We start from the raw sequence: 25856 nt of genomic DNA on the forward strand, positions 1-25856 counted from the left end.
AACTATTTTTACAAGTAATTAAAAAAAAATACTATGCTATCACTACTAGTTCTATATCCCAAAGAGATAATAAAAAAGGGAAATGGACCTACATGGGCAAAAGTATTAATAGTAGCCTTTTTTAATGACAAGATATTAGAAATGGAAGTGATGCCCAGCAATTGGGAAATGGTTGAACAAGCTGTAGTATATGAATGTAATGGAATGCTATTGTGTAATAAGAAATTAATTGTGTGAACTGATGGAAAGTAAAATGAGCAGAACCAGGAAAAAAAATACTATGCCCCATCTCCAAAGAAATCTTGAAAGAAATTGTTCAGGGGAAACAGTGTGATCGAATGAGAAGAATAAAATGAGCAGAACCAGAAACACAATTTATATTCAATTAACAATATGGTAAAGACAAATGCCTTTGAAAGACTTTTAAGAACACTCATAAATACAATGATCAACCAAGATCAACCAATGAGGAGGAGAGCTACTCCTGACACAGATGTGAAATAAAGATGCAGTTTTGGAAAAGGCCATTGTTTTACTTGTATAACCATACCTGTTGGAAGGGTTCCTCTCTACCCCCCACTCCCCACCCCTGACCTGGTTCCTGTGTTAGGAAGAGAAAAACACTTATTAATTCAAAAAAGTTTAAATGAGAGAATTGGAGTAAGTGACTTCTACAATCCCAACCTTAATTCAACTTTGCTCTCCAGTTTCCTGTGCTAAAAAGCATTACCCTTTCAAAATAAATTTTTCTCTTTTTGCTTCCAATTTTTCAGTTACAAATTTTAGCTAGAAAGCTAGAGAAATACTTAAAACAAAAAAAAAAAATTTTCCCTTATTTCCGCTGGTTATATCTGAGCAAGAGTAAAGAAATAGCAACTATGCAAACAAAATGTAAAAAACACAACTGATAGTATTTTTTTTTGGTAAAGAAAATAGAGTAATACAGTGTTGCTTTCACTGAAGCTAAGGAATAGTACAAGATATGTTTTTGGAAAAAACAAGTAACAAATTAATTTACTTTTACAAGTCAAGTTGGATGGCAAAACTGGCTAATACATTTCAGATGCTTTTTGCTCTACTTGATACAAAACTGAATGAAAATTCATTTTCACTTGAACTTTCCTAGAATAGAACTGCCTTAATCTTTATAAGTTAAAAACATACTCTGCTTTTTTTTAGTTCATAATTTATTTTGTAGCAAATATTTATATGATAACAGCCAATATTTAGAGAAAGTCTTGTCCTATGATATGAGATCCATTTAAATTATCAGAAGCGTGTCCCATTACACAACCTCACTTTTCAGATGAAAAAACAAGATCAAGGCCTGAAAATCCTTTTCAAAAACTAAAAATACACAAATCTGTTTTAATTAAAGTCCTTTTTTGCTTCTCATTTCTTCTTCTGTTTTTTTTCATCAGGTTCCATCTTCAGCTTTATTTCCTCAGCAGTAAGGGCTCCCAATTTCTTTTTCTTTGCCTTCTTTACTTTTTCTTTGAGAACAGCTATATCAATTTTTGTTTCAGCAGAAGCTACAAAAATGGAAAGAATAAGGTGAATCAGTTCCCCTGTGGATTTAACTGGTGGTGTAATAGCACCACACCTCATATTTCAACAATATTTTACAAAACTTATCTGCTGACTATCAACTCTGTAAACTACACAACGGAAAAGGAACCATTTTCATTTAATAGAACAGGACACTAAACTTAGGGAAATTAAGTGCCTGTGCAAGGTCACAGCATTAAGATCAGTCAGAGACAAGACTGGAATCCTGATGTTTGGAGCCTCAATTCATCATTTTCCCTAAGAATTGCCTCTCAAGTCCGTTTCTTTACATAGTTCTGCTCCAACATTTCTAGGAGACTGCCTGCACAAATGAGAGGCAGGTCCTCATGGTTGCTTCAATTTCCTTTCCTCTAATATTCCAAGAATAAGAAAAACATGACCTTTTATCAAAAGGCACATGTTGCTATCTTAGTGTTTAAATCAGTCATTAAATTCAACTGCTATAAAAGATCTTTTACTTCCCTATAAACATGCTTAAGAATGAAGTATTTGGACAATTCTACCTATATTAATCTACTTATGCAGTGCCATAAATTGCCAAGAAATTACTTCATAGAGCTAGAGAAAACAACAAAATTAATCTGGAAAAACAAAAAGTCAAGAATTTCAAGGAAATTAATGGGGGAAAAATGCAAATCAAGGTGGCCTAGCTGTATCAGTTGTAAAACTATATTATAAACCAGGAGTCATCAAAACCTTCCGGTACTGGCTAATAATCAATGACCATAGTAATCTAGTGTTTGAGAAACTCAAAGACTCCAGCTTCTGGGATAAGAACTCATTATTTCACCAAAATTGTGGGGAAAATTGGAAAATAGTATGGCAGAAATTAGCCATTGATCAACACCTAATATATAATACATAATATAATACATAAAATAAGTGTTTGTATAATAAAATGGCACCTCATGAATCTTAAATAAATTTTAAAATGACAGAATCTCACAATTAAAATGGGACAAGAGTTCCCTCTTTTTTGCTGATTCTGATTTGACCCTTTCCAGTGATGGGGATCTCATTCCCTTGTGAGACTGTTTTAATTGTGTTGTCCTTTTTTTTATACTGAGTTGGAATATTTTTACTTAATGGTTCTAGCTCCATCCTCCAGAAATAGGTCTGTACTTTATTTTCTAGAAGACAGTCCTCATTGAAGACAACTATGATAGTCTCTGTTTCTCTTCTCTTTCCCAGGTTCAAAATGATCAGTTTCTTTAAGAAATTCCATTACAAAGTTTTGTTAAAAAACAAATTAACAAAAAAATGCAATGTGTTCTTTGGTGACCTATGAATGAAAATGATAAAGAAATAACCGTCTTCAATTACCAAGCAACTAAGCAAGGATGATACTGGTCAAATTCCATTTCAACAACAACAACAACAACAACAACAACAACAACAACAACAACAACAACAACAACAACAACAACAAAAACAGAACATTGAAAAAAAAAAAAAAAAAAACACAAACCCATCATCTTTAAACCAAGGTTTCCAGGCAGCATTCTATTAGCTACTTATTTCAGGCCAAAATTTCATTTAATAAAATTCCAAAGTGGCAAAATAAACATTTTATAAAAAATCTAGAGTAGAAATTTCAAAGCAGTGAAAGTTAAGTAGAAAAAAAAATCCAAACACACATACACACACACAAAAAAAATCCTACTGAATAAAGTTACTTTTAAGAAGTAGTAAGAAATTTAAGAGATGCACATTATTTAACTAAAATGGCGAACTTGCAAAACAGGTTTGAAGAATTAAGATTAAGTTGGACAGAAATTAAACCAAATAGCTAATTAGAAAAACAGTAATTTGTATGGCAAAGTACTTTCAAAGCTATTAGCAAATAACAACCTAAGAGGGTCTTAAAAATTTTTTTTATTACCAATTTTATGTCATTGGTGGTATAGCTTTCAAATCTCTGACAACCAAATTATAGCAGAGAGAAATAAGATATACCAAAAGAGCAATACCAATGAAAACAAAGTGTACCCTTTCTATTCATTTATCAAGGAATAAGACAGAGAAAGCACCAGAGATCAGAAAAGGATAGGAGCCAAAAGATATCAGAAACCAAAAAGAACAAAGAAAAAACAAAAGAAATCCCTGCAAACAATTTTAACAATAGCCTCCTTTGTTGTCAGAGTGGGAGTAGGGAAGGTAAAAAAGAAATTCTGGACAAATCATGAAAAAAATAAAAAAAAACAAATTATCCAGTCAATCTACAGATATTAAGCTCTTACAATGTGCCAAAAGCATGGCAATATAATATAAAAAAAGATGGAGAGGGTCCATGACCACAAAGAGTTCGTACAGTAACAGGGAAGATGCCATTTGAATAACTATGTCCATATGAAACATATTAGTGTAAATGGGAGATAGTCTAAGAGGAAAGAGAATGAGAATGAAGTGGGGAAACTGGGAAAGGAGTCTTACAGAATGTAAGCTGAATCTTGAAGGAAGTCAAGGAAGACAAGAGGCAGTGGCAAAGAGGGAGAGCATTCCAGGTGTGAGAAGAAAACAAGAAAATCTCTCATACTATGATTCTTTGACCATCATCTTAAGATTTGTACAACTGGGGTTCAGGGGTAGTTTCCTTCCTATCTCTGTTACCTAGAGTTTCTGCTGTTCCAGCTTATGTCTTCTATACTAAGGATTCTTTCAAAGGCATAGGTTCAGCCCTTTCAAATCAGGGCTGTCCACAATCAATTCTATAATTGCTCATACTATAAACCAATCTAATCAATCATGCTGTTACTTTCATCTATTTACTATCACTTTTATCCTTTTCTCAAGAAACACTCAAAGTCACACAAAGTCCATTACACTTAATGATAAATGTAAGAAGGCAGGCTGCTTGGGAGAGTTACTAGAGCAGTGGTCCTCAAACTTTTTAAATAGGGGGCCAGTTCACTGTCCCTCCGACTGTTGGAGGGCTGGACTACAGTAAAAACAAAAACTCACTGTCTCCACCCCTCAGCCCATTTGCCATAACCAGGTGGGCCGCCTAAACATCCGCAGAGGGCCACATCTGGCCTGAGGGTCGTAATTTGAGAAGCCCTGTATTAGAGTTTACCTTTATATCAGCAACACCCAAAAAACTACATTACCTTTCTGAGGTTTCATAACTGGTTTTTCTTTAGGTGGGATAAAAGCCTTGTTTCTTTCTGTTTGTCTCTTACTGATTGCTTCAGCTTGTTTAGCCTAAATTTGAATATAGAAAAGTAGCCTTGTCACTTAAATAAACATTGTTAAAATAAACAGATAAATTTACTGGCACTCTTTCTAATATTTAAAACTAAATATACAGAGGCTTACCTTTATTTGTTCCATTCTTTGTTGCTTCTTCTGACTTTCTTTCAAAAAGTATTCACCACTGGCCAATTCTTTATCAATCTGTTAAAATACATATACATTTTATATTTTATATCTATATATATTTCAATTTAGAAAGTTCACATTTTAGATGAGGATGCAAAGCAAATTTAATCAGTTTTGGGTGCAGTCTTGGAATGAAGCTACAATTCATGATGAAGTCTTCAATCCACAATCTCAGAAAAGAGGCTGTTTGTACAGAAAGATGATTAGTAATTTTTTTGCAAGATAAAGACTCAGAGATAGGTCAAAGTCTTAACAATTTATACAACAAATTCTTTACCAAAAACATATTTTCCATCCGGACTAGATCCTCCCAGAGGACATAAGATAAAATAAGTAGCTGGGATATGTGGCAGTATAAAATTAGAGACAAAGTGTTGTAGAAGTTTACAGATGGCAACATTACTTCCAGTTAGAGTAAGCATAGAAAACTTCCTTCTTGGATAGATGATGAACTGTATGAGGATTTGGTAGACAGAATGAGAAATAGAGGATGCTGCAGACACAGAAGTGAAAAAATGTAAAGGGAGCTAGGAAGGTAGGGTGAACTGTTTTGCTATAGCAGGGTATTGGTATAGCTGAGAAGTGGGTGGTAAGTTTGAGAAAAGGTAGGCAAGTATTAACCTGAGAAAGTCCGTGAATGCCAGGATAGGGAGTTTACAGTTGATTCTGTTGTTAATAAGCAACTAGAGAAAGCTGAGTTGAAGCTTAATCTGGAATGAAACTAGATATGAGGTAAATTCAACAATCTCAGTTTGTGGAAGTAAGGGCATATGGATTAAAAAGATGGGAAGGAGGGAAAAAAACCATGATGGAAAAATGAGCATAATGCTATGTGGTCACCATGAAGCAATGTACATCACTCACCTAGTGTGCCAATACAGCTCAGCAAAGTCTACTATTATTTTCAATCTTGTCTCAAGCCAAAACTTAAATTACTCAATAAGGATTTATTAAATATCTGCTATTTGCAAAGCACTTTGTAAAGTTGTCTGTCCAAAACATTCTCAATGAAACCTTTAAAATTGAAGTCCAACAATTTGCTTTTATTTCTCATCTTACGAAATATGTTAAGTGAACTTACCTGACTTTCTGGCTGTGGAGGTGGGAATGGTGTATACTCTTTCTTAACAGTTTTTTTCTTTGGTTCTTTGCGTTTATTCAAATTTTTGTGTTTAAATTGTGGCAAAAATCTTTCCCAATTTTGTGATCTTAACTCAGCATCCTTTGAGAGCTCTCGTTTAATCATCAATGTCTTTAATCATGACAACACATAAAAACGAAAATTACAAATGAGCTATATAAAGGCATCCTATTAACAAAATTAGACATATTGGGGGAAAAAGTCAAGATTTTAAGAATGTAAGGAAAAAGATTTAAGACATACAAAAACAAAACCAAATTATCAGAAAATTGTGGACGGCAAGGAAAAGTGAAATGAATTGAGATGAAGATACAACTACCCTCTTGCTCTTGATTTATTGCATCAAAAAATAAAATAATGAAATCAAGAAAAAGAAAAGGACTTAATTCAGCTCTATGTTCTTTGCAAGCAAGCAGACAACTCTCAGTATTAGATCTGTCCCAGGGACCAGAATAAAATCCCTGTTATGACTGAAATTATCAATCTAATCATTTTATCCCACTGATCTTTCCTCCAATTTAACTGCTATAGCCAGTAAAAGTCACAAAACTTTCTTTTCATACTTTTTGTACAAAATCCTTCCCCCCCACTTATCCATCTAATGATCAGATTTTTAGTATCATTTACCTCAAGCAGAGTTCCTAAGAGTATCCAGTACTCAACAGATTTTATATATTAAACAGCAACTATAGGCAGTCTTATGTATTAAAGGCAGGGAGCTGTCACAGGATTCAGATTTGGAGTCAAAGGGTCAGCTCAATAATTTACTGCAGGTGACTACTCTTGGTCAGCTTCCTTAATTGAAAAATGAGGTTGGATTACATAAAATCTACAATTCTGTAACCACAAAATTAGGCTGATAGAATGTAGGCATTGTGCTTTATAACCCTAAAGAACTATTATTATACCATGTTTCATGTTTATCTAAGTGTGAATGAATCAACAAACATTTATTGAGCACAACATTAAATGGTGGAATACAAGTATAAAAAGAGATGCAATCCTGACCCATGAGGAACTTAAATTCCTATACAAAACAAAACGTATTGGGAAAGGAGGTAGCGTGGTATGGAATCAGAGATAGAAAGTTGGTGCTTAATGGAATATATCAGAAATCAGGAAACTTTTACAGAAATAATGGTGCTACTGATCTGATTACTGTACTCAGAGGAAGGAGAAAGTTTTAAGGATCAGGGGAAGGAAGTACATGGTTGGCATCAAGAAGATAGTAAGACTGACTGGGCAGGCTGCTGAATAGGAAGCAAAATTGTCTGGGGTCCAAGGCCAAGTAGTAGCATAGTGAATTAAAATGTCCAATCTGAATTCACTCAGTTATTTACCAAGTGGGCTGGGCTCTGAAGACAAAGAGATTAACTCTCAGGCTAAGAGCTTGGATTTGGAAATCTATGTCTAATGTGTAGACAGAATGCCATAGCAAATAAAATGTGGAGCTCATAGTCAAGACGAACTGATTTAAAATCCTGTATCTGACACTTACTTATTATGTAATCCTGGGCAAGTTATTTAACTTCTATGGGCCTTAACCAACACTCTAAGACACAGAAGCAATTATAGATCAGTTGTGATCTATACTGACAGATAGAATTTTCATTCTTGGAAGTCCTATGCTGACTAAATCATACATCTGTGCATTAATTGTGCTGATACTGTAAATATAACCTTTCTACTTTGTGCCCCATTAATGTAATATGTGAAAGCAAAACTATTATAATAAGGAGGCTACTATATGCCAATGTATGTGTAGATATCACTATTTCACAGCTTTACATGAACCTGGAAACAAGAGAGTCCTCTAAAATACTGCATCTTCATATATGGAGTCAGAATGAAACACATTAACTAAACAGTTATACAAGAAGTCTTTCAAGAATGTCATTTTTTTGGGGGGGGGGGGCTAAAAAGTATGCTTACACTCACTTTGATGTTATAGATTGGATGAATATTTTTCATAGTGTCCAGGACAACTTTCCGAACCTAAAATTAATGGATTAAAAGTTCACATTTTAATAAAATATTTTCAATCAGTTATAGATTACTTATAAAATTTACTTTAAAAGAAATACAGTATTCCAATAGATAAGTAGTCAACAAAGATGAATAATTCTCAAAAAAGAATAGCAAATTATTAATAAGCATATTAAAAATGCTTGAAATAATTTTTAAAAGAAATTAAGATCAATACAACCCTGAGATTTCACCTATCTTGGAAATTGGCAAGATGACAAAAGGTAGAAATGATTAACATTGATGGGGGGTAAGAGGGAGGTATGGAAAAGTAGGCACATTAGTGCTTTATTTGTGAATCATAATTTTCAAATTTAAAAAAATTTTTCAATTTTCAAAAAAGGAATGGGACTGCTAAATGCTAAAGACAAAAACAACACTTGCTGTCAAAAAGCTCACATTCTAATAAGGAAGACAACATGTAAACAACTCTGCATATATATGCATATACCAGCATTTGGGGGAAGGAGGAATGGAGAGAGAGAAATTTCTTGCAGAAGATAGGATCTGAGTTGAATTATTGTCAGTAAAGTGAAGATAGAGGAGAACATTCCAGACCTGGGAATCAGGCATGGAGTGCCACATGTAAAAATTAGAAAGAAGACCAAGAAGTTCAATGGTATGGATCATATGGATATATAAAAGGAAATAGTTTAAGCCTGAAGAAAGGTAGGAAGAGGCCAAGTTATGAAGAGCTTTAAAAGTCAAACAGAAGATTTTATGTTTGATCCTGAACTTGCCAATGCATTGGACATGTGGGGTGAGGGCAAATAAGTTGAAGATACTTATAATATCAATCTGGTGTCTGAGGATGGAAGGACTGGAAAAGGGGGAGATTGAGGCATGAAAAGGAAGTAGTAGTCATGGAGAAAAAAAAGTAATGGGAGTCCTAGTATAAGAAAAGAGGAAATACAACAAGAGATGCTGTGAAGGTAGGGACAAGATTTGTCAACTTACTGGTTGTGTGGGGAAAGTGAAAATAAGGACAGCATTACATTGTGATTGTAAATGTCACTGATGAGGAAAATGACCCTGAAGAGTAACAGGAAAGTCTGGAGGAGAGAAGGATTTTGAGATAAAGGACAAGTTCTATTTTGAGCACATTCCTCACATAATATTCCTTTACATGAATGAAATCATACTAGTTCAGTCAAAAAAAAAAAAGAAAAAGAAATCACAGATTTCAGATAATTAAATCAGGGAGAATATGGTACAAAAGAAAGAACTAAAATCTCTTCCCTCAAAGATCTTACATTTTACTGAACATGGGGATATGGGTAATGATTGCCAAATTGTCAAGTCAATTTACTAAAGTGAATAAGGCATCTAGTTCTTTAAAATGTATGTATGTAAGCATGTAAAGGTAAAGGGAGGTCACTTGTGTCAATTCTGATATAGATCAAAACTTTTTAAACTATGGTTTGTAATAAACGTGGAGGTTGCAAAAAATTTGCCAAGTGTGAAAGGTATTAAATATTCCACCAAGATTTAATTCTTTATGTAAAAATAAACAAGCTTATCCATAAGTATGCAAATTTGTCTTCATCTTTAATAAATGGTAAAATTTTATGTATATTAAAGAATTGTTTTAAAATAAATTTATGATTTAATGTCAGTAAATGTTTGATTTGGATACTATTTTATATATTTATATAACTGAAGCCAGATGAAAATTTCTCATTTCTCAGGCATAAAGGGATAGTGAATGGAAAAAGTTTAAAAAGCCCTGATATAGATCACAATCTTCAAATAAAAACTGAAAACCTTAGTGATAATGAAAATCTCAGAGTTCATCTTGTTTATTTTGTTCTGCTTGAATACTTTCAAAGTCCATGTGAGGAATCTGAGGAAGTGAGTATAAGCTGTTTGTTTGTTTGTTTTTAAACAAGATAATGCCATTCTTTTGCTGGATAACTTGGAATTATTCCAACTCCAATTTCTGATACTGAGCATATATCTGCCCTCACATTTTCATGCTTGAACTTCATACTGCCGTGGACCTAAGGATTTCAAAAGGAACATTGGCAAAGTTTCTTTTCATAACTTTGTTGAGAAGATGGAGAAATGTGGATCAGATAAAAGAATAATTAGGTGGATGCAGGAACTGGTTGAACAAACAGATGCAAAGAATGACCACTAACAGAATGATGTCAATTTGGTAGGAAATCTTTAGCAAAGTGTCAAATTAAAAAGTATCCATTATAAGGTCTTAGGCAAATCACCTGAAAGAACTAGGGATATTGGGTGAGAAGAAGAGAAGATCCTTCAAAGGATCTGCAAGTTACCTTTAAATGATTTCATACAGAAGAGGGATTAAATTTATTTTGCTTATGTTCTGGGATGACCAACTATAAATGACTCTGCTATTTTCAGTAACAGAATTATCTTTGGCTACTCCAAAGAATTTATGATGAAAAATCCTATTCTTAACCTGAGAAGAAACTGATTGCGTCTGAATACAGATTGAAGCATTCTCATTCTTTCTCTTTTTAACTTTTTTTTTTTTTGAGAGGCTTTATTTTCATTGGAGGGGGGGTTCTATATTTTCTTTCATAACTTGACTTTTATAGAAATGTTTTGCATAACTCACATATGGCTTAATTGAGGATGGGGATAAGGGAGAGAACCTAGAACTCAAAAATTTTAAAAACAAATAAGTGCACAAAAAAATTGTTTTGAATGTAACTGGGGAAAATATTAAATAAAAAAATTAAGAAAAATAAATTTGTTTTGCTTGACTGAAGGGCAGAACTACAAGCAGTATGTGGAATTACAAAGAGAAGCAGATTTTTTCTAAAAATGTAGAAACACATCCAAATAAGGGCAAGTAGGTTAACTTATTTTTTAAAGGACTAGAGTAGAGGCTACAAGATTACTTGTCAAAAACGGAGAGAATTCTGCCCTGGTGTCTGTTCTCTATGTTCTAGATCAGAAATTCTATGGTATTCTTTCCCAGATCAGTCTTTCAAACTTAGAAGACTGTCATCCTGTTTTTCTAAAGCCTTTTTTTCTCTGCTTACCTGTGTCCAAATGATGAAATTTAAGAGATGAAAGAAAACTCAGAAGTAGTGGTCTCCCTCCTCAGTTTACAGGATGATGAAGTTAAAAGACCAGAAAAAGTAAATGATGTCCCCAAAGTCACATAAAGTAAATGCAGAAAAGGAACTGATTCATCTAGGAATATTTTCTTAAAACTATTATACAAATTTAATCATCAGAAAGTTTTTTTCATTTTTATCTCAAATCTTCCTTTTGATTTCCGCCTTATGCAATGGAAAACTAGTCCTGATTCTATCTTCTAGAAATACACAGAAAAGTCTACTCACTTTTTCACATGACAACCCAGTGCTAAATGGAAGATGAAGAGATGAGGAGAAAAATAGGAAAACAGACTTCAAAAGGTTTATCAAAATAAGCTATTCGTCATTCAACCTTTCATGTAATAAAAGGATTCCAAATTACATGGAATAAAATATTTATCAATTGATTTGCACCAATTTAGATAGAAAAGACATAAAAAGAATAACTGTCAGTGGATGATCATTTGCATTAAAATATTCCAACCAAATGCTAAATTACAATTAATTTTTAAAAAATATATGACAAAAGTTAGTCTAAAGAAGTTGTTACTTACTTCTTTTAAACCATTAAATGGCCCAAGAGCTGAAACAGTATTCCCCTGAACCATGATGTAACAGTTTGTTAACAATTCCAATGCCTATACCATGGGGGGGAAAAGATGTGTGCAAATTAATTCTGTGTGTACAAAAAAATAACAGCAGAGAACAAGATATTTAAGTTTACTATTTTTTAATAGTAAGGTACCTTCAGGGTAGATCCTTTAGGCCCAATAAGTCGTTGTCTTCTTTTTACAAATCTCTCTTTGTTTCTTACTAAAGAACCGATCTTGACAATGTCACATGCAGTGTCATCCTGAAGAATTCGTATTGCCTTTAAATTAAATAATTATTTTTAACCTTTTTAATAAACACTTCCAACTTTAGAATAAAAAAACAGCATAAATAGGAAACTAGCCTTTTGTCACTTCAATAACAGATGCAATACTATGTGAATAAAAAGTTTCTACATTTAATTAACTTAAAAATTCAGTCAATTGTATTTAGTTCTAATGCCAGTTTATAATTATAGAAGGAATATATAATTTCCTAACATTTAATGTAATTAAGATCAATGTTTAATTCCTGGATTTCCCACTTACATACCTGTTCAAATGGGACACTTCTTGCTAAAAGCTTTATTAAGTCCCTGGCTCTGATGATGATATAAGGATCAAAAGTCTTCTTAGTTGTACTAACAGTCATGCTGCCTTCAATTAGGTCCAGTGTTGCATTTACATACTGCAGAAATGATAAAAACAGTGGGTTATTATGTTATATCTTCATATGGGAAGAATTAGTTCTGACTGCTTCTAACTCTCATCTTTTAAATCCATAATCTTACTTAACCGTACTAAGACAAATTCTTGTCAATTCAGATTTAGGTTTGGTATTTTTTTTTACTTGCTAAATATTGACCAGGATAAGTCTGCAATTAGGAAAATGTCTATCAGACACCATAAACTTTGACTTACATGGAGGTAGCAAGTTGCCTGCTTTCCTCCTCCTGTACTCCCCATCACCTCCTTTTTCTCATTGGCCACCAATAGGTCCTAGGCCAAGCCCCATTTGGTCATTGTTTGGGTCTTGATTGATTTGGACTGATGTGAAGGGTAGTCATTTCTGCTTTGACCAGAAACCCAAAAGATCTCTCCTCCCCCTCCAGATTATTTATTTAGATTTCTTTGGACTAGATGAAAGAGGAGATTCTTTGATTCAATTGCTACCTAACTTTAATCACTGAATGGGTCCAGATTCAGGCAAACTGATACCTATTGAAAACTTTGGTTTAAAAAGGCCAAGACCTCCTATATTATCCAGGGCCATCTCCAGTGTCTTGATCTATATTTTGCCAGGAGATCCAGATAGTTCTGAAGGGGAAAGTGAGGTAGATGAATTTGCATAGCTTTCCCTCTCTGAAAGCCAATTCACTTGCATCTCATGGTATCATCTCTCTGATGTCATGGTCCTATTCAAGAAAGAATAACTAACTTGTATCTTCTCTACATCTATTACAGTTTCATACTAGATTCTCCCACCTAAATTTTCCCTCCAATAGGAAATTAAATGCAAAAGGAAAACATATACAATAAGGCATAATTAAGATTATAAGGATGACTTCATAACACTGTATGCTTACATAATAAAAAAATCCACTAAAATACTGAATTTTCATACCCCAATGGATAAAGTTTGGGAAATTTCATGATTAGCAAATATCTCCTCATAAGGCTAATATTCCTGTAATGAAAGAAGTCACATCAACCTCCAACTATAACCTGAGAACATACTGAGCCACCCCAAATAGGTCCCAGATGGGAGTATCCTATCTCTACATCCAAACCAAAGGATTACAGAATAGAGCACTAACATATTAACAAGCTTCAGCAAGAATCAAACATTATTATAGTGAGGCAGTGGTTTCCAACTTTTTAGATTGTGGGCTCCCATCAGTAAAAATATTAAGCACATACCTACAATATATATTTATTCATAAATTAATTGGATTATTTATTTATAAATCATGTTACTTAAAAATAAGAAATATAAAGAATGAAATATTTTGAAAATATCATTTTATTTATTAATAGTAAAAAAAAAACCTTTTTGTCTTATATTATTAAAGTATTTTACAAAGAATTATAGAAACAAATGTGGTTTAATATTGTTGAAAATATGGGTTTAGTATCTTGTAATATAGTGTTTCAAAGATCTAGTTCTAAGTTCCCTTTATTTTAATACTTGGTTTTAATGTCTATCACAGTTGAAATAGTACCATACCAAGTACCATACAGATACAAAAGAGAAGTGCATCTTTGGCTGCACATATTGAATCATGATACTCATTTTTAATCTTTTCCTTTAGTTATATAAAATTCATTTTTAAATCTGTCGATCTTGCAAATTAAGTGTGGTATTTTTACAGAAACTCTACTCATTGTTAAATAGGCTAAAACATTTGAGGTTTTTAAGTATAGGCAATATCTTCAGGTTTTTTTGAGCAAGCCCATGAGAAAGATCCTTAAAGAAAAGAACCTAGATGACTGGTGATGCCCTCAATAGAAATAAGGAAGTTCAGAGGAACAGGTTTTGGTGAGAAGATAATGTAGTAAGATTTGCAGTGCCAATCACAACCTATCTATGCATGTTTATTATCCTGTGCTGCCCACTTATTCCTATGGGAAAAACAACAACAAAATAAGAAGTAGAAGGGGGGAAAAAGAGCCCCCATGCCCAAAGGCACCTCTGGAAGTCAGTGAATATCTGAGAAGCTGTGGGAAGTTGGTAGGAACAGCTGCCTCCAAGTGCCAGAGGTCAAAGTTCTAACTTCCTTGGGAGGAATCCCAATTAAGTCAGTGGGATGATCGGGGAAGAAAATGTGAGAGAGGTTAAGAGAGAAGCCCATTCTTTATGCAAGAAAGGAAATATACAATACATATTCCTCCTCTCCAAATAATTCATCACATATCAATGATGGTCAACCTATACATACAGGCCTTGGTCCTTACTTTATAGATCACTAATGTAAAAAATGGTTCCTTGTTTCTGGCATTGGGTTGCTTGGGGTCAGTAAAAAAAAAAAAAAAAAAAAAAAACCTCAAATTTTATCTATTTGTCAGCAATTTAATCAACACATATAACCATTTTAAAGTAAGTAATGAGCAAGAGCAACGGTCTCATGAGAGAAATATAGGAACTATCCATACATGTTCGTGCAAAGCTTTTTGCACCAAAGGCCAACATTCCTTCAGATATGCTTCTCGGTATTTGGGGAACAAAGTTGCAAAACTGCTTTCTTCTAATAGTCCTCTGGGATTGTCATCCTTTGTAAATGGAGGTTCTTTCCATCCATCAGGAACAGTGAGGAGTTCTGATTCATCCATACCTATAAAGTAATTTATTCATAAGTACTTTAAATCTATTTCAATTTCATTATATCTTCCTCCCCAAACTCCACACATTCTTCTTTTGACCTCCCTATCTATTTCTGCCAACATTCTTCCAGTTATCCAGGCTTGCAACTCAGGTATCATTCTCAAAAACTTGCTTTTCCCCCTAAAGCCACTCAGTTGCCAAATCTTATCATGCCTAGCTCCTAGCTTTTCTAAAAGGCAGATCTGATCATGTTATTTACTTTTTATTATGACAGATTCAAATGTAACTACGTCTTGAATTAAAGTCCTTGACAACCTGGCTACACCTTACTTTTACGAACCATATCACCTTATTCCACAAGTACACTAATAAGATTGACCTTCTTATTGTTCTCTATAAAGAGCATCTCCCATGTCCATGACTTTGTACTGGCTGTTCCTTATGCCTGAAATATACTTCCTCCTCACCTCTCCATTTTGCAGAATTCCCAATCACCTTCAAGTCTCAACTCACCTGCCATCTTCCATATGAGACCTTTCCTGATCAGCCCTTGCTGCTAGTGCCTTCTCTCCCAATGATTTTTGTACTTAACCTACAAACATATACTGTTTTCTCTGGGTAAACTTTAACATCTGTGAACAGAGGGTCTGTTTTGCCTTTTATCTTTTTATTTATAGCACCCAGAAGCACAAAGAAGGTATTGCGTTTGACTGACTGATTCCTGTATACTCAGTTTCCTCATGTATAAAATGAATAATAGACTATATGACTTCTAAAGTCTCCTCTAATAGCAAATCTTTCAATATCGGACCTGTGATTTCATTGGCAAAGGGAACTTTCCAACAGATTCAGGACTTTCAACTACAACTTTCATCATTATGTAAACTGATGGGTTCATAAACCATTGCCTTAAAAAGCTAACTGAGGCTCAAAAAATTAAGCAACTTGCCAAGGGTCACACAGCTGGAAACTCTCAGAGGCAGGACTCAACCCAGGATTTGTACTTATTAGAATGTAAGACAGAAACAAGGACTCAGTTTTTGCTTTTCTTTGTATCCCCAGGGCTAAGAACACTGTTTGGCATAGTATTAGACACTGTAAATTCTCTAAATTCTCCCTGATCTTAAAGATAATAACTGGCATTTACATGATTTTAGAATCTGCAAACACACATCATCTAACATTAATTTATCACCTAATTCATGCCATCAGTTACTCATCTATAAATGCGGACACACTGGAGAAGGAAATGACAAACCATTTCATCATTTTTGCCAGGAAAACCTCATGGATTATGTCCGTAGGGTCATAGAGAGACACAACTGAGCTACAAACATGCCAAAAATACAGTGGTAAGCACTGAAAATAAGAGTTCTCGCCCACAAGCTCGCAAACCAACGGAGGTTACAACATGCAAACAAATACACACAAAGACCCTGAGAAATAGGTGCTATTACCCTATTTTATAGACAAGGTAGGGTTTATAGTAAGGAAATAATAGCGTGAATAGGTGCAAAGAAGCAATGTGGCTTGCCCAGAGTCACAGAGCTAGTAAATATCGGGCGGCAGTAGAACTGCTGGCTCCTTGCTTTTACGTACAATATTGACTACTAAGCCACTAAATGCCTCCTGGAACAATACCCGATCCATCGTTTGCGCTGCCTGTCTCGAATCCCACAATGAAACAAACCCATGGCTATGCATAAGTCAGTCAAGGGAAAGCAGGGTGCCCATGCCCGGACCCCAACGCTGGATCTTCCAACTAGAGTTAGGCTCTCCAAAGCATGGGCAAGGTAACATTCTCGCGAGAACACTAGTCTTGAGACCCTCTCCCATCCCCCACGCACAGGTCAACCATTCCCAACTTCATCCCGCCAGAAAAGCGCTTAAAGAATAACTGTCCCAAGGGCAGCGTTTGCCTCAGTCTTACCGCGGTTCCCTTTCTTCTGGTTCCGAAGCCCATTCTCCGCTATTAAGGACTCTTTCCCTATCGGTGCACGGGAAGACGCAGCCATAGCTAGAATTTCCGGCATCCGGAAGTGAACGCCCAGAACGGCACCGGCTCAGGTACCCATCCCTTAAGAATTTAATTCCGTGAAATCCCAGGATATAGGGGAATGCGCAGCCTCGAGGAAAATTTAAACTGAAAGACCTTCCGTTGCTTTCACCAAAAGAGTCTAGGGACTACAGGGACTTCTGGGTAGGAAATAACGGCGTGAAGAAGCAAGGTTTGCCGGGAGTTGTAGTTCACATACGTAGGGCACGTGGGATCTGATTTGGTTAAGCTGGTTTGCAATTTACTCTTCAAGTAACTGTAATCATCCATTCCCAAAGTCAAATCTTATTTTACAAACATAGGCTAAAATATCTTTATATTTGTTATTTAACCGAGTATAAGATTATTTTTAAAATCTCTTACATGTGGCAGTTGGTAGGTATTTAATAAATGCTTATTAGTTGGCTAAATCCCTACTTGTCCCTATCCTTTAAAAATCCTAGTTCTGTTCAGAGCTGCATTTCTACATGAAAATTTCCTGGTCCTTTCCCCCAATTACTCATTCCCAATTATATTTTTTTAACATGAATAAGTATGTTTATCTTAAACCAAATATTCCAATGTTTTATTAATAATTATTATTAGTTTATCTTATCTAATTATATTTATTGTGTGGTTACATGAATATTAATAATTATATTTGTTTTATCTTAGCATCCCCAATTATATTTATTTTGGAATTACTTATATGAGAATATAGATAGTAGATGGTAGATATTAATGAAACCATCTAGACCAACCCTTTCATTTTACAGATAAAGATTCTCAGACTGAGAAAAGTTAAGATATTGTCTTAATATGTTGTCTCCCCCAACCCATTCCCCACTCTCATACAATAAGCCAGATGACCCAGTGAATAGTTAAATGGCTTGTATCTGGAGACAGGGAAGCGCCGAGTTCAAATCTTGGCAAATACAGAATTTATTTTCTCCTAGTCTTAGTCTCCTCATCTGTAAAATAAAATAACACCTCATTACAGGTTTATTGTGAGAATCAAAAGAGTTAAACAGGTAAAGAGCTGTGCAAACTTTAAAGGACTATATAAATTATTACAGTACTTGCCTTAATAATAATAAGTAGTATTTATTTAGCTGTTCTTTCTGTTGTTAATATCTTTCCATTGGGTACTGCTCTACTCATTTCTTCAGGAACAACTTAAGGTATCTCAGCCTCAAATTGCTGAGGTAGAGCTAGAATCTCTCACTGTTAAGGACAAGATGCTAACTCTGTAGTCATATGTGGCTAAAAAAGCTTAGCAAAGTGCTTCCTTAGGTTTGGGGAGTTAGCTCTAAGTGGCTTAAGAGATTTGTTAAATTTTCAAGGAGAGTACTTCTAGTGAGAAATCAGCAAAGACCATAAATCAGGGCTTGATTTATTATTTTGTCAATTATCTGGACTTAAGGCAGTAATGGAGAAAATGTTAGAAATTAAACTTCAAAGTATATTCCACACACCCACCTGAGAGCAGAATATTAAATATTTACCTGTATACTTCTGCAGTTAACCCAAATTCTTATCTTAATTATGCCTGTCATAATTATCTTAATTATGTCTGTCAGCAAAAAGGGAAAATAGGTGGCAAAATAGATAGAACACCCTGTCTGGAGTCAGAAACTTTCATGTTCCTGAGTTCAAATGTTGTTTCAGACACTTATTAGATATGTGACCATAGGCAGGTCACTTAATTGTTCTTGCCTCAATTTCCTCATGTGTAAAATAAACTGGAGAAGGAAATGGCAAACCACGCTAGTATCTTTGCCAAGAAATCCCAAATGGGATCACAGAGTCAGCCAACTGAAAATGACTAAACAACAAGCCAGCAGAAATCTTTTTCCTTACAGGGACAATGCATTTGACAAACTTTTTTAAGGCTCATATTTACATGAGCAAATTTTTCCTTCATGTTTTCTGGTTTTCTAGGCACCCTGGGGGAGACAAGTATTTGAAACTAAATATTTTGAGTTATGCTCAGCAAGGTGCTAAATTTAAATTGGGTTAAAGATTTAATTTTTAATTTTTAAATTTAATTTTTTAATTAATTTAAAATTTTAGAATTAATTTTTGTTTATACATTTATATTAATTTTAAATACACATTTCTTTATGAATCATATTAGAAGGGAAAATACAACAAAAGGGAAAAACATGAGCGAAAAAAATAGAGGAAAAAAAGTGAATATAACATGTGTTGATTTATATTCAATTTCCATAGTTCTTTTTCCAGATGCAGATGTTTTCTATCCAAAATTTATTAGTATTGTATTGGATCACTGAACTGTTGAGAAGAAACAAGTCTTTCATAGTTGATCATCACACAATCTTGCTGTTACTGTATACAAGGTATTCCTGGTTCTGCTTGTTTCACTTAGTTTAAGTTCATGTAAATCTTTCCAGGCCTTTCTAAAATTAGCTTGTTCATCATTTTTTTATAGAACAGTAATAGCCCATTACTTTCATATACCCTAATGTATTTAGCCAATCCCCAATTGCTACCACAAAAAGAGCTGCTACAAACATTTTTGCACATATGAGTCCTTTTCCCTCTTTTTTTGATTTCCTTGGGATACTGACCCAATTGTGACACTTCTGGGTCAAAGGTTATGTACAGCTTCACAGTCTTTTGGGCATAGTTCTAAATTGCGCTCCAGAATGGTTAGATTAGTGCACAACTCTACCAACAATTCATTCCCAATCCAGTTTTCCCAGATCCCTCCAGTATTTATCATTATCTTTTCCTTGTCATCTTAGCCAATCTGAGAGATGTGAAGTGGTACTGCAAAGTTGTTTTAATTTGCATTTTTCTAATCAACAGTGATTACCAGCATTTTTTCATATGACAATGGATTGCTTTAATTTTATCTTCTGAAAATAGACTATTCATATCCTTTGACCATTTATCAAATGGGGAATGATATGTATTCCTATAAGTTTGACACAGTTTCTTAGATATTTTACAAATGAGACCTTTATCAGAAGCAATGGCTGTTAAAATTTTTTCCCCAACTTTCTACTTCCCTTTTTATCTGGTTTGTATTGGTTTTGTTTGTGCAAAATCTTTTAAATTTAACAAAAGTTGTCCATTTTGCATTTTATAATGTTCTTCTTCTTTGGTCATAAATTCCTCCCCAAAAGATCTGATAAGTAAACTATCCCTTGTTCTCCTAATTTGCTTATTGTATCAACCTTTACATTGGGCTAGATTTAAAATGCTATATGTTTCTATAATTATTATTTATAACTTATTTTTTCATTTCTTTTTAACATTAATGGCATACCTTGGGCTTTGGGTAGTCTTTAGCAAGCAGCAGATTGGAGTAGCACCAGAAAGTAATTATTCAAAAATGTGGAATCCTAAATTAGAAAATGGAAGATTTCAAGTTAATAAAATCTGAAACTATGCTTTATAAGGATTGGGAATGAAAACAATTCTATTTCTTAGTGAAAATCAGGACACCAAAAATAAATATTTTGATTTCAACTCCTGCTTCTAAATCTAGTTCATGTTTATTATAAGGATAAGTCAGAAATATGTCTATATGTTAGAATCATGCCAAAGAGAAACCAAGGCATGATTGAAAGTAAAGATAGAAATTTCAGAGGAAGGAGGAAAAAAGATTCTTTCACCCAACTATCTCTAGAAGGAACAGTGTGGTTCTCATACTGTGGACCAAATCTTGGGAAAATATAATTATAGCAAAGGGCCAGTGAATCCATATGTGCACTGTTAAAAATCATTAAGGGGACCCCTAATATTTTAAAAATTGCTATATTTTCTGAAATCCTGGATCCAAAGCATGGAGGAGGCCCTGAATGTATTAAGGATGAAGTCCCTGCTAGCTGACATAATTTGTTGGTTGCATCCTAAATTAGACTCCCTCAAGATAGGCATCAGACAGTCAAGACAGACTAAACTCGTATATCTGCAACCCTTGTAAATAAGGCGGTCATCCTATCTTCGTGGTCTAGCAGTTCCCAAGAAAAAAAGAATGTGACTTTTGCTCCTCTCCTTTAGAAAAGGTTTTGTCCTTTTTCTACCTTTACCATCTTTACTTTTTTCCTCTCCATGCCACACTCCTTTAGATAGTCTATTCTCTTTGTTTCTTTGTCCCACTGTCTTAAATATACAAACTTCTGTAAGGACTGTAACTCTTTGCTTCGCCTTTGGATTCCACATGCATGTTCATTTCTACAATTGGATTAAATTATAATTGGATATGTCCTTTGTGTCATATTTTTATAATTCACTTTATTCAAAATTTTTAAAAATAATAACTTTTTAATTTTCAAAACACATTCAAAAGTAGCTTTCAACATTCACTTTTGCAAAACTTTGTCTTCCATATTTTTTTACCTTCCCCATACCTCCCTCCCCAATTCAGCAAGTAATCTAATATAGGTTAAACATATACAATTCTTCTAAACATATTTCCACATTTATCATGCTGCACAAGAGAAATCATAGTCACTGATCCCAGAGTCTCATATAATGAGAATATCAGATTCCATTTTATGTGGGCAAACTGCCAAGTCAGATCCAATTATGTTGTTGGGGATAAGGGAAAGATGGCCTCTGAGAGAGTAGAGTGATGGTAACTGGACTTCTCAAGGTATGGTCCTTCTTTCTCTTATGTATGGAAGTGTGCTTCCTTCTTTCAGAATATCTACATTTAGTTTAAAGTCCTCCTGCTACCCCCTCCTGGCTTGACCTCAATAGTGAGGATGCCTAGTTCCCTGAATTGAATTCTATGGGAAATCTGTTTTAATACCTTATTGTAACCACTGTGAAGAAGTCACAGATCCTTATTATTTAAATAATTAAATAATTATAACTTTATACATTTTCATACTTTAATGAACTTTGAAAATGAAATATTGAAGCCATATTATGAAAACCAACTTAAAAGGACTTGGAAATCTGGTTAGATTTTCAATTTTGTTCAACACCAGGGGGGAAAAAACATGGGTAGCCCTAAAGAATATGTGTGTCAAAGGTTTGCTGCAGCTCAGCCTATTCAAGCTGTAGATAAATTAGTCCCCAGCTCAATTCATTAGATACACAGCATCTTAGCAAGAAGTGGCTCTCAGTCCTGGAGCTAAGCAAAGAGTTAGGCATATAGTGGAAATGCAAAATCATTGAGTTAGTTCTATCCCCCCATTCCCCGTCCCCTCAAGATTTAAAACTAATAAGAAATCTTTCTGGTTCCCCATTCAATCCTAGAATGAAACATCATTACAAATTGCAGTGATGTACTAATACATTAGCCTGAAAAAACAAAAACAAAAAAATCTCAATGTTTCACTTTAAAAGACCTGTTATGTCTCGTTATCACTAAATTAAAAACTGAATGAAGAGAAAGCAGACATGATTATTATAAAAAGTGTGATGATAAAAAATGTCATTTAAATGAAAATTATGGCTGCGAATATCAACAAGTATCTAGAAAGATCTAGAAAGATAACAGATTTTACTATATATGTGATTTCTGCCCATCAGACTTTTTAACCTCATTTTTTTCCAAAGCTCCAAGTGGTTTTCATCAACTTAGCTAAAGGCTTGATTTTTTTTTAAATTTATATTCTCTCACCTAGAATATGAACTCAAATTCTGAAAAGAAATTCATCATTCAGATGACATCCAGTCTTTTTTATGGTCTCTTGAAATTGTCCTCCAATTTTTAGACAGTTCAATCTGCAGAAGATAATTGGACAATTGGATGCTTTATAATATTTACTTATGCAAGAGATAATTACTTTTTAGCAATGGGGCATTTCATTCTTTAAACTGTGTATCTCTTTCCATTCAGTCTCTCTACAAAGCAATTTGTAGCATCTCACAAGTTAATTTTATTGCAGGACCCTACAAATGACTCATAATTTGAATCACTTGCTTCAGCTAACAAAATTAATTGATATTTTGGTTTTAATTGTTAGATAACTGATATTCAGTCAAATTTTGTGATTGAGAATTCAGTGAGAAATTCAATTGAAAGAAAATGAGTCAGTGAATCAGAATATATGAAAAGTCTTAGTGATAATATTCACCAGAGAGTATTAGAATTCTTTTCCAAAATAACAATTTATTTTGCATCTTGGCTTTATCTGTGATTTTTTTTTCCAAAGAAAAAGGAGGGAGTTAACAGTTTGTTTATACCTGTCAGGTTAAAATAATTGTGATTACGCTATATCATCTTTACCCTTTTTCTAATTTGCCATTATTTTTACCTTTGCTCTGGCCAGTAGATCTGAGTTTACTTGGTTTATTTTAAAATGAAAGAGAAGTCCAAAACAAATTAAAATATGGTCAGTTTCATTCAGCATTCATACTCCTTCCTGTGCCTTCTGATTTCCTTCTTAAAGAAAATGTTCATAAGGCAGCTAGATGACACAGTGGATAGAGCATCAGCCCTGAAGTCAGGAAGACCTGAATTCAAATATAGTTTCAGACATTTAACATTTCCTAGCTGTGTGATCCTGGGCAAGTCACTTAATCCCAATTGCCTCAGCAAAAAAATAAATAAATAAATAAAATTTAAAAAAAATAATAAAAATTCATGATTAACAGGTGTGAGACTTCTGAATAGGCCAAGGTAAAGACACAAATAGGTTGAATTAAGTCATAGACTTACAAGTGGTGGCATTTGATAAGGATCATAAATACCATAAAATCACTGATGGTTCAATATTAGGAAAATTATCAGCATAATTGGCTGTATTCATAACAAAATCATCACAGAATATAACAAAAATCATATGTTTACCTCAATGAATGCAGAAAAAGTTTTTGACAAAATGTAAGAACATAGGAATAAATGGTATTTTCCTTAACATTATAAGTAGTATTCCCAGTAAGACCAGGGGTTAAATAGGATGTCCATTATCACCACTATTCAATATAATATTAAAATATTAGCTTTAGCAACAAAAGAAAAAAAAATGAAATTGAAGGAATTAGAAATAGCAAGGAAAGAAAACTATTACTCTTTGCAAGTGATATTTTGGTGTATTAGAGACACCTGGACAATCAACTAAAAACCTACTTAAAATAATAAGCAACTTCAGTAAAGTTGAATGCTGTAAAATAAATCTATACAAATCAACATTTCTGTATACTACGAACAACAAGAGAAATATTCCATTTAAAATAATTATAGACAATATAAAGTATTTCAGAGTCTACTTGCCACAACAAACCCAGGAACCATATGAAGACAATTACAAAACACTTTTCACATAAATAAGAATATATCTAAACCACTGGAAAAAATATCAGTTGCTCATGGGTAGACAGAGCTAACATAATAATAATAATTTACTTATTTGGTGCCATTACAATCAAACTACCAAAAATTGTTCAGTAGAATTTGAAAAAAGAATAACAATTCTTCTGGAAGAACATAAGATCAAGAATATTGAGGCAATTAATGAAAAAATGCAAAGGAAAATGGCCTAGTCATAAAAGATCTAAAACTATATCATAAAATGGCAATCATCAAAACTATTTAATACTTTTAGTCATGGGGTGGTGAATCAATGTGAATAGGTCAGGCACACAAAACAGTATAGTAAATGACTATAGTAATCTACTGTTTGACCAGTTCAAAGACTCTAGTTTCTGGGAGAATAATTAACAATTTAACAAATGCTGGAAAATAATATGACAGAAACTGGGCGTAGACCATCTCATATTATATATTAAAATAGTATGATATAGACATAATGGGTGATACCATAAGCAAATTAGGAGAGCAAGGATTAGTATTCCTGTAAGATCTATAAAGAAAGGAAGAATTAGTAACCAAACAAAAGATATGAAATGCAAAATGGATAATTTTAATTACATTAAATATAAAATGTTTTGAACAAGCAAAAACTATACCAAGATTAGAAGGAAAGCAGACAGCTGGGAAACAATTTTTATAGTTGCTGTTTATAATAAAAGTATCACTTTTAAAATATATAAAAACTGAGTCAATTTTATTCTTAAAAATCAAGTCATTCCTCATTTTATAAATAATCAAAGGATATGAACAGGAAGTTTTCAGATAGTCATATGAAAAAAATGTTCAAAATCACTATTGATTAGAGAAATGTAAATTAAAACAACTTTGAGAACCATCTCACACCTGTCAGATTGGCTAATATAACAGAAAAGGAAAGTGAGAGATATTGAAGATGTGGCAAGAATGGAACACTAATGCATTGTTGGTGGAGTTGTGAACTGGTCTAACCATTCTGGAGAGCAGTTTGAATCTATGCCCAACTGTGCATAAAACTGTACATATCTTTTGATCCAGAAATATCACTGCTAGGTTTGTATCTCAAAGAGATCATTATAAAAAGGGAAAGGGTAACTCACATGTACAAAAGTATAGCTCTTTCTATGGTGGCAAAATGTTGAAAACTGAGGAGATACCTATTAATTGGGGAATGGCTGAACAAGCTGTACTATATGAATGTAATAGAATACTATTATGTTATAAGAAATGACGAACAGATTTCAGAAAAATCAAGACTAACATTAATTGATACCAAGTGAGGTGTGCAAACCCGAACATTATACACAGTAAAAGCAACATATTGTAATGATCAACTTTGATTGATTCAGCAATACAAAAGACAATTCCAACTCATGACATTGCAAGACAAAAACAACCACAATACATATATATATATATATATATATACATATATATATA

At 33.6% G+C, this 25856-nt stretch overlaps 1 protein-coding gene across 6 annotated transcripts; it reads right to left on the reverse strand.

Annotated features, from left to right (window-relative positions):
- Positions 1–353: 353 nt before the first annotated feature.
- Positions 354–17309, reverse strand: KRR1 (KRR1 small subunit processome component homolog). Of its 6 annotated transcripts, none has more exons than XR_012482626.1 (10): positions 17036–17309; positions 14937–15115; positions 12337–12471; positions 11939–12064; positions 11748–11831; positions 8027–8083; positions 6007–6199; positions 4885–4996; positions 4677–4770; positions 354–1532 (listed from the first exon to the last, which is right to left on the reverse strand). XR_012482626.1 is itself a non-coding variant. In XM_074270794.1 (10 exons), the coding sequence occupies exons 1-10, from the start codon at positions 17136–17138 to the stop codon at positions 1393–1395; spliced, it is 1167 nt and encodes a 388-aa protein (XP_074126895.1). In that variant the 5' UTR covers positions 17139–17309; the 3' UTR covers positions 354–1392. The 6 variants fall into 6 exon arrangements, 5 of the variants coding, with proteins under 5 accessions (XP_074126895.1, XP_074126894.1, XP_074126898.1 ...); XM_074270794.1 differs by having other exon boundaries at positions 4885–4962; positions 6029–6199; XM_074270793.1 differs by having other exon boundaries at positions 4885–4962; positions 6029–6199; positions 8021–8083; positions 17036–17299.
- Between the last annotated feature and the right edge of the window lie 8547 nt (positions 17310–25856).

This window comes from Sminthopsis crassicaudata, chromosome 5 (assembly GCF_048593235.1).
Source record: "Sminthopsis crassicaudata isolate SCR6 chromosome 5, ASM4859323v1, whole genome shotgun sequence".
In the NCBI taxonomy this organism is placed as follows: domain Eukaryota; kingdom Metazoa; phylum Chordata; class Mammalia; order Dasyuromorphia; family Dasyuridae; genus Sminthopsis; species Sminthopsis crassicaudata.

Bases quoted from the DNA above. Each gene is read 5' to 3' on its own strand.
- KRR1 (XM_074270793.1), bottom strand. From the start codon at position 17,138: ATGCCGGAAATTCTAGCTATGGCTGCGTCTTCCCGTGCACCGATAGGG. The intron at 12,472-14,936 runs GTATGGATAGTT...TCATTTCTGCAG, and splicing joins AAAAAGCTTTGCACGAACAT to TATGTAAATGCAACACTGGA. The intron at 8,084-11,747 runs GTAAGTAACAAC...CATTAATTTTAG, and splicing joins CATTTAATGGTTTAAAAGAA to GTTCGGAAAGTTGTCCTGGA.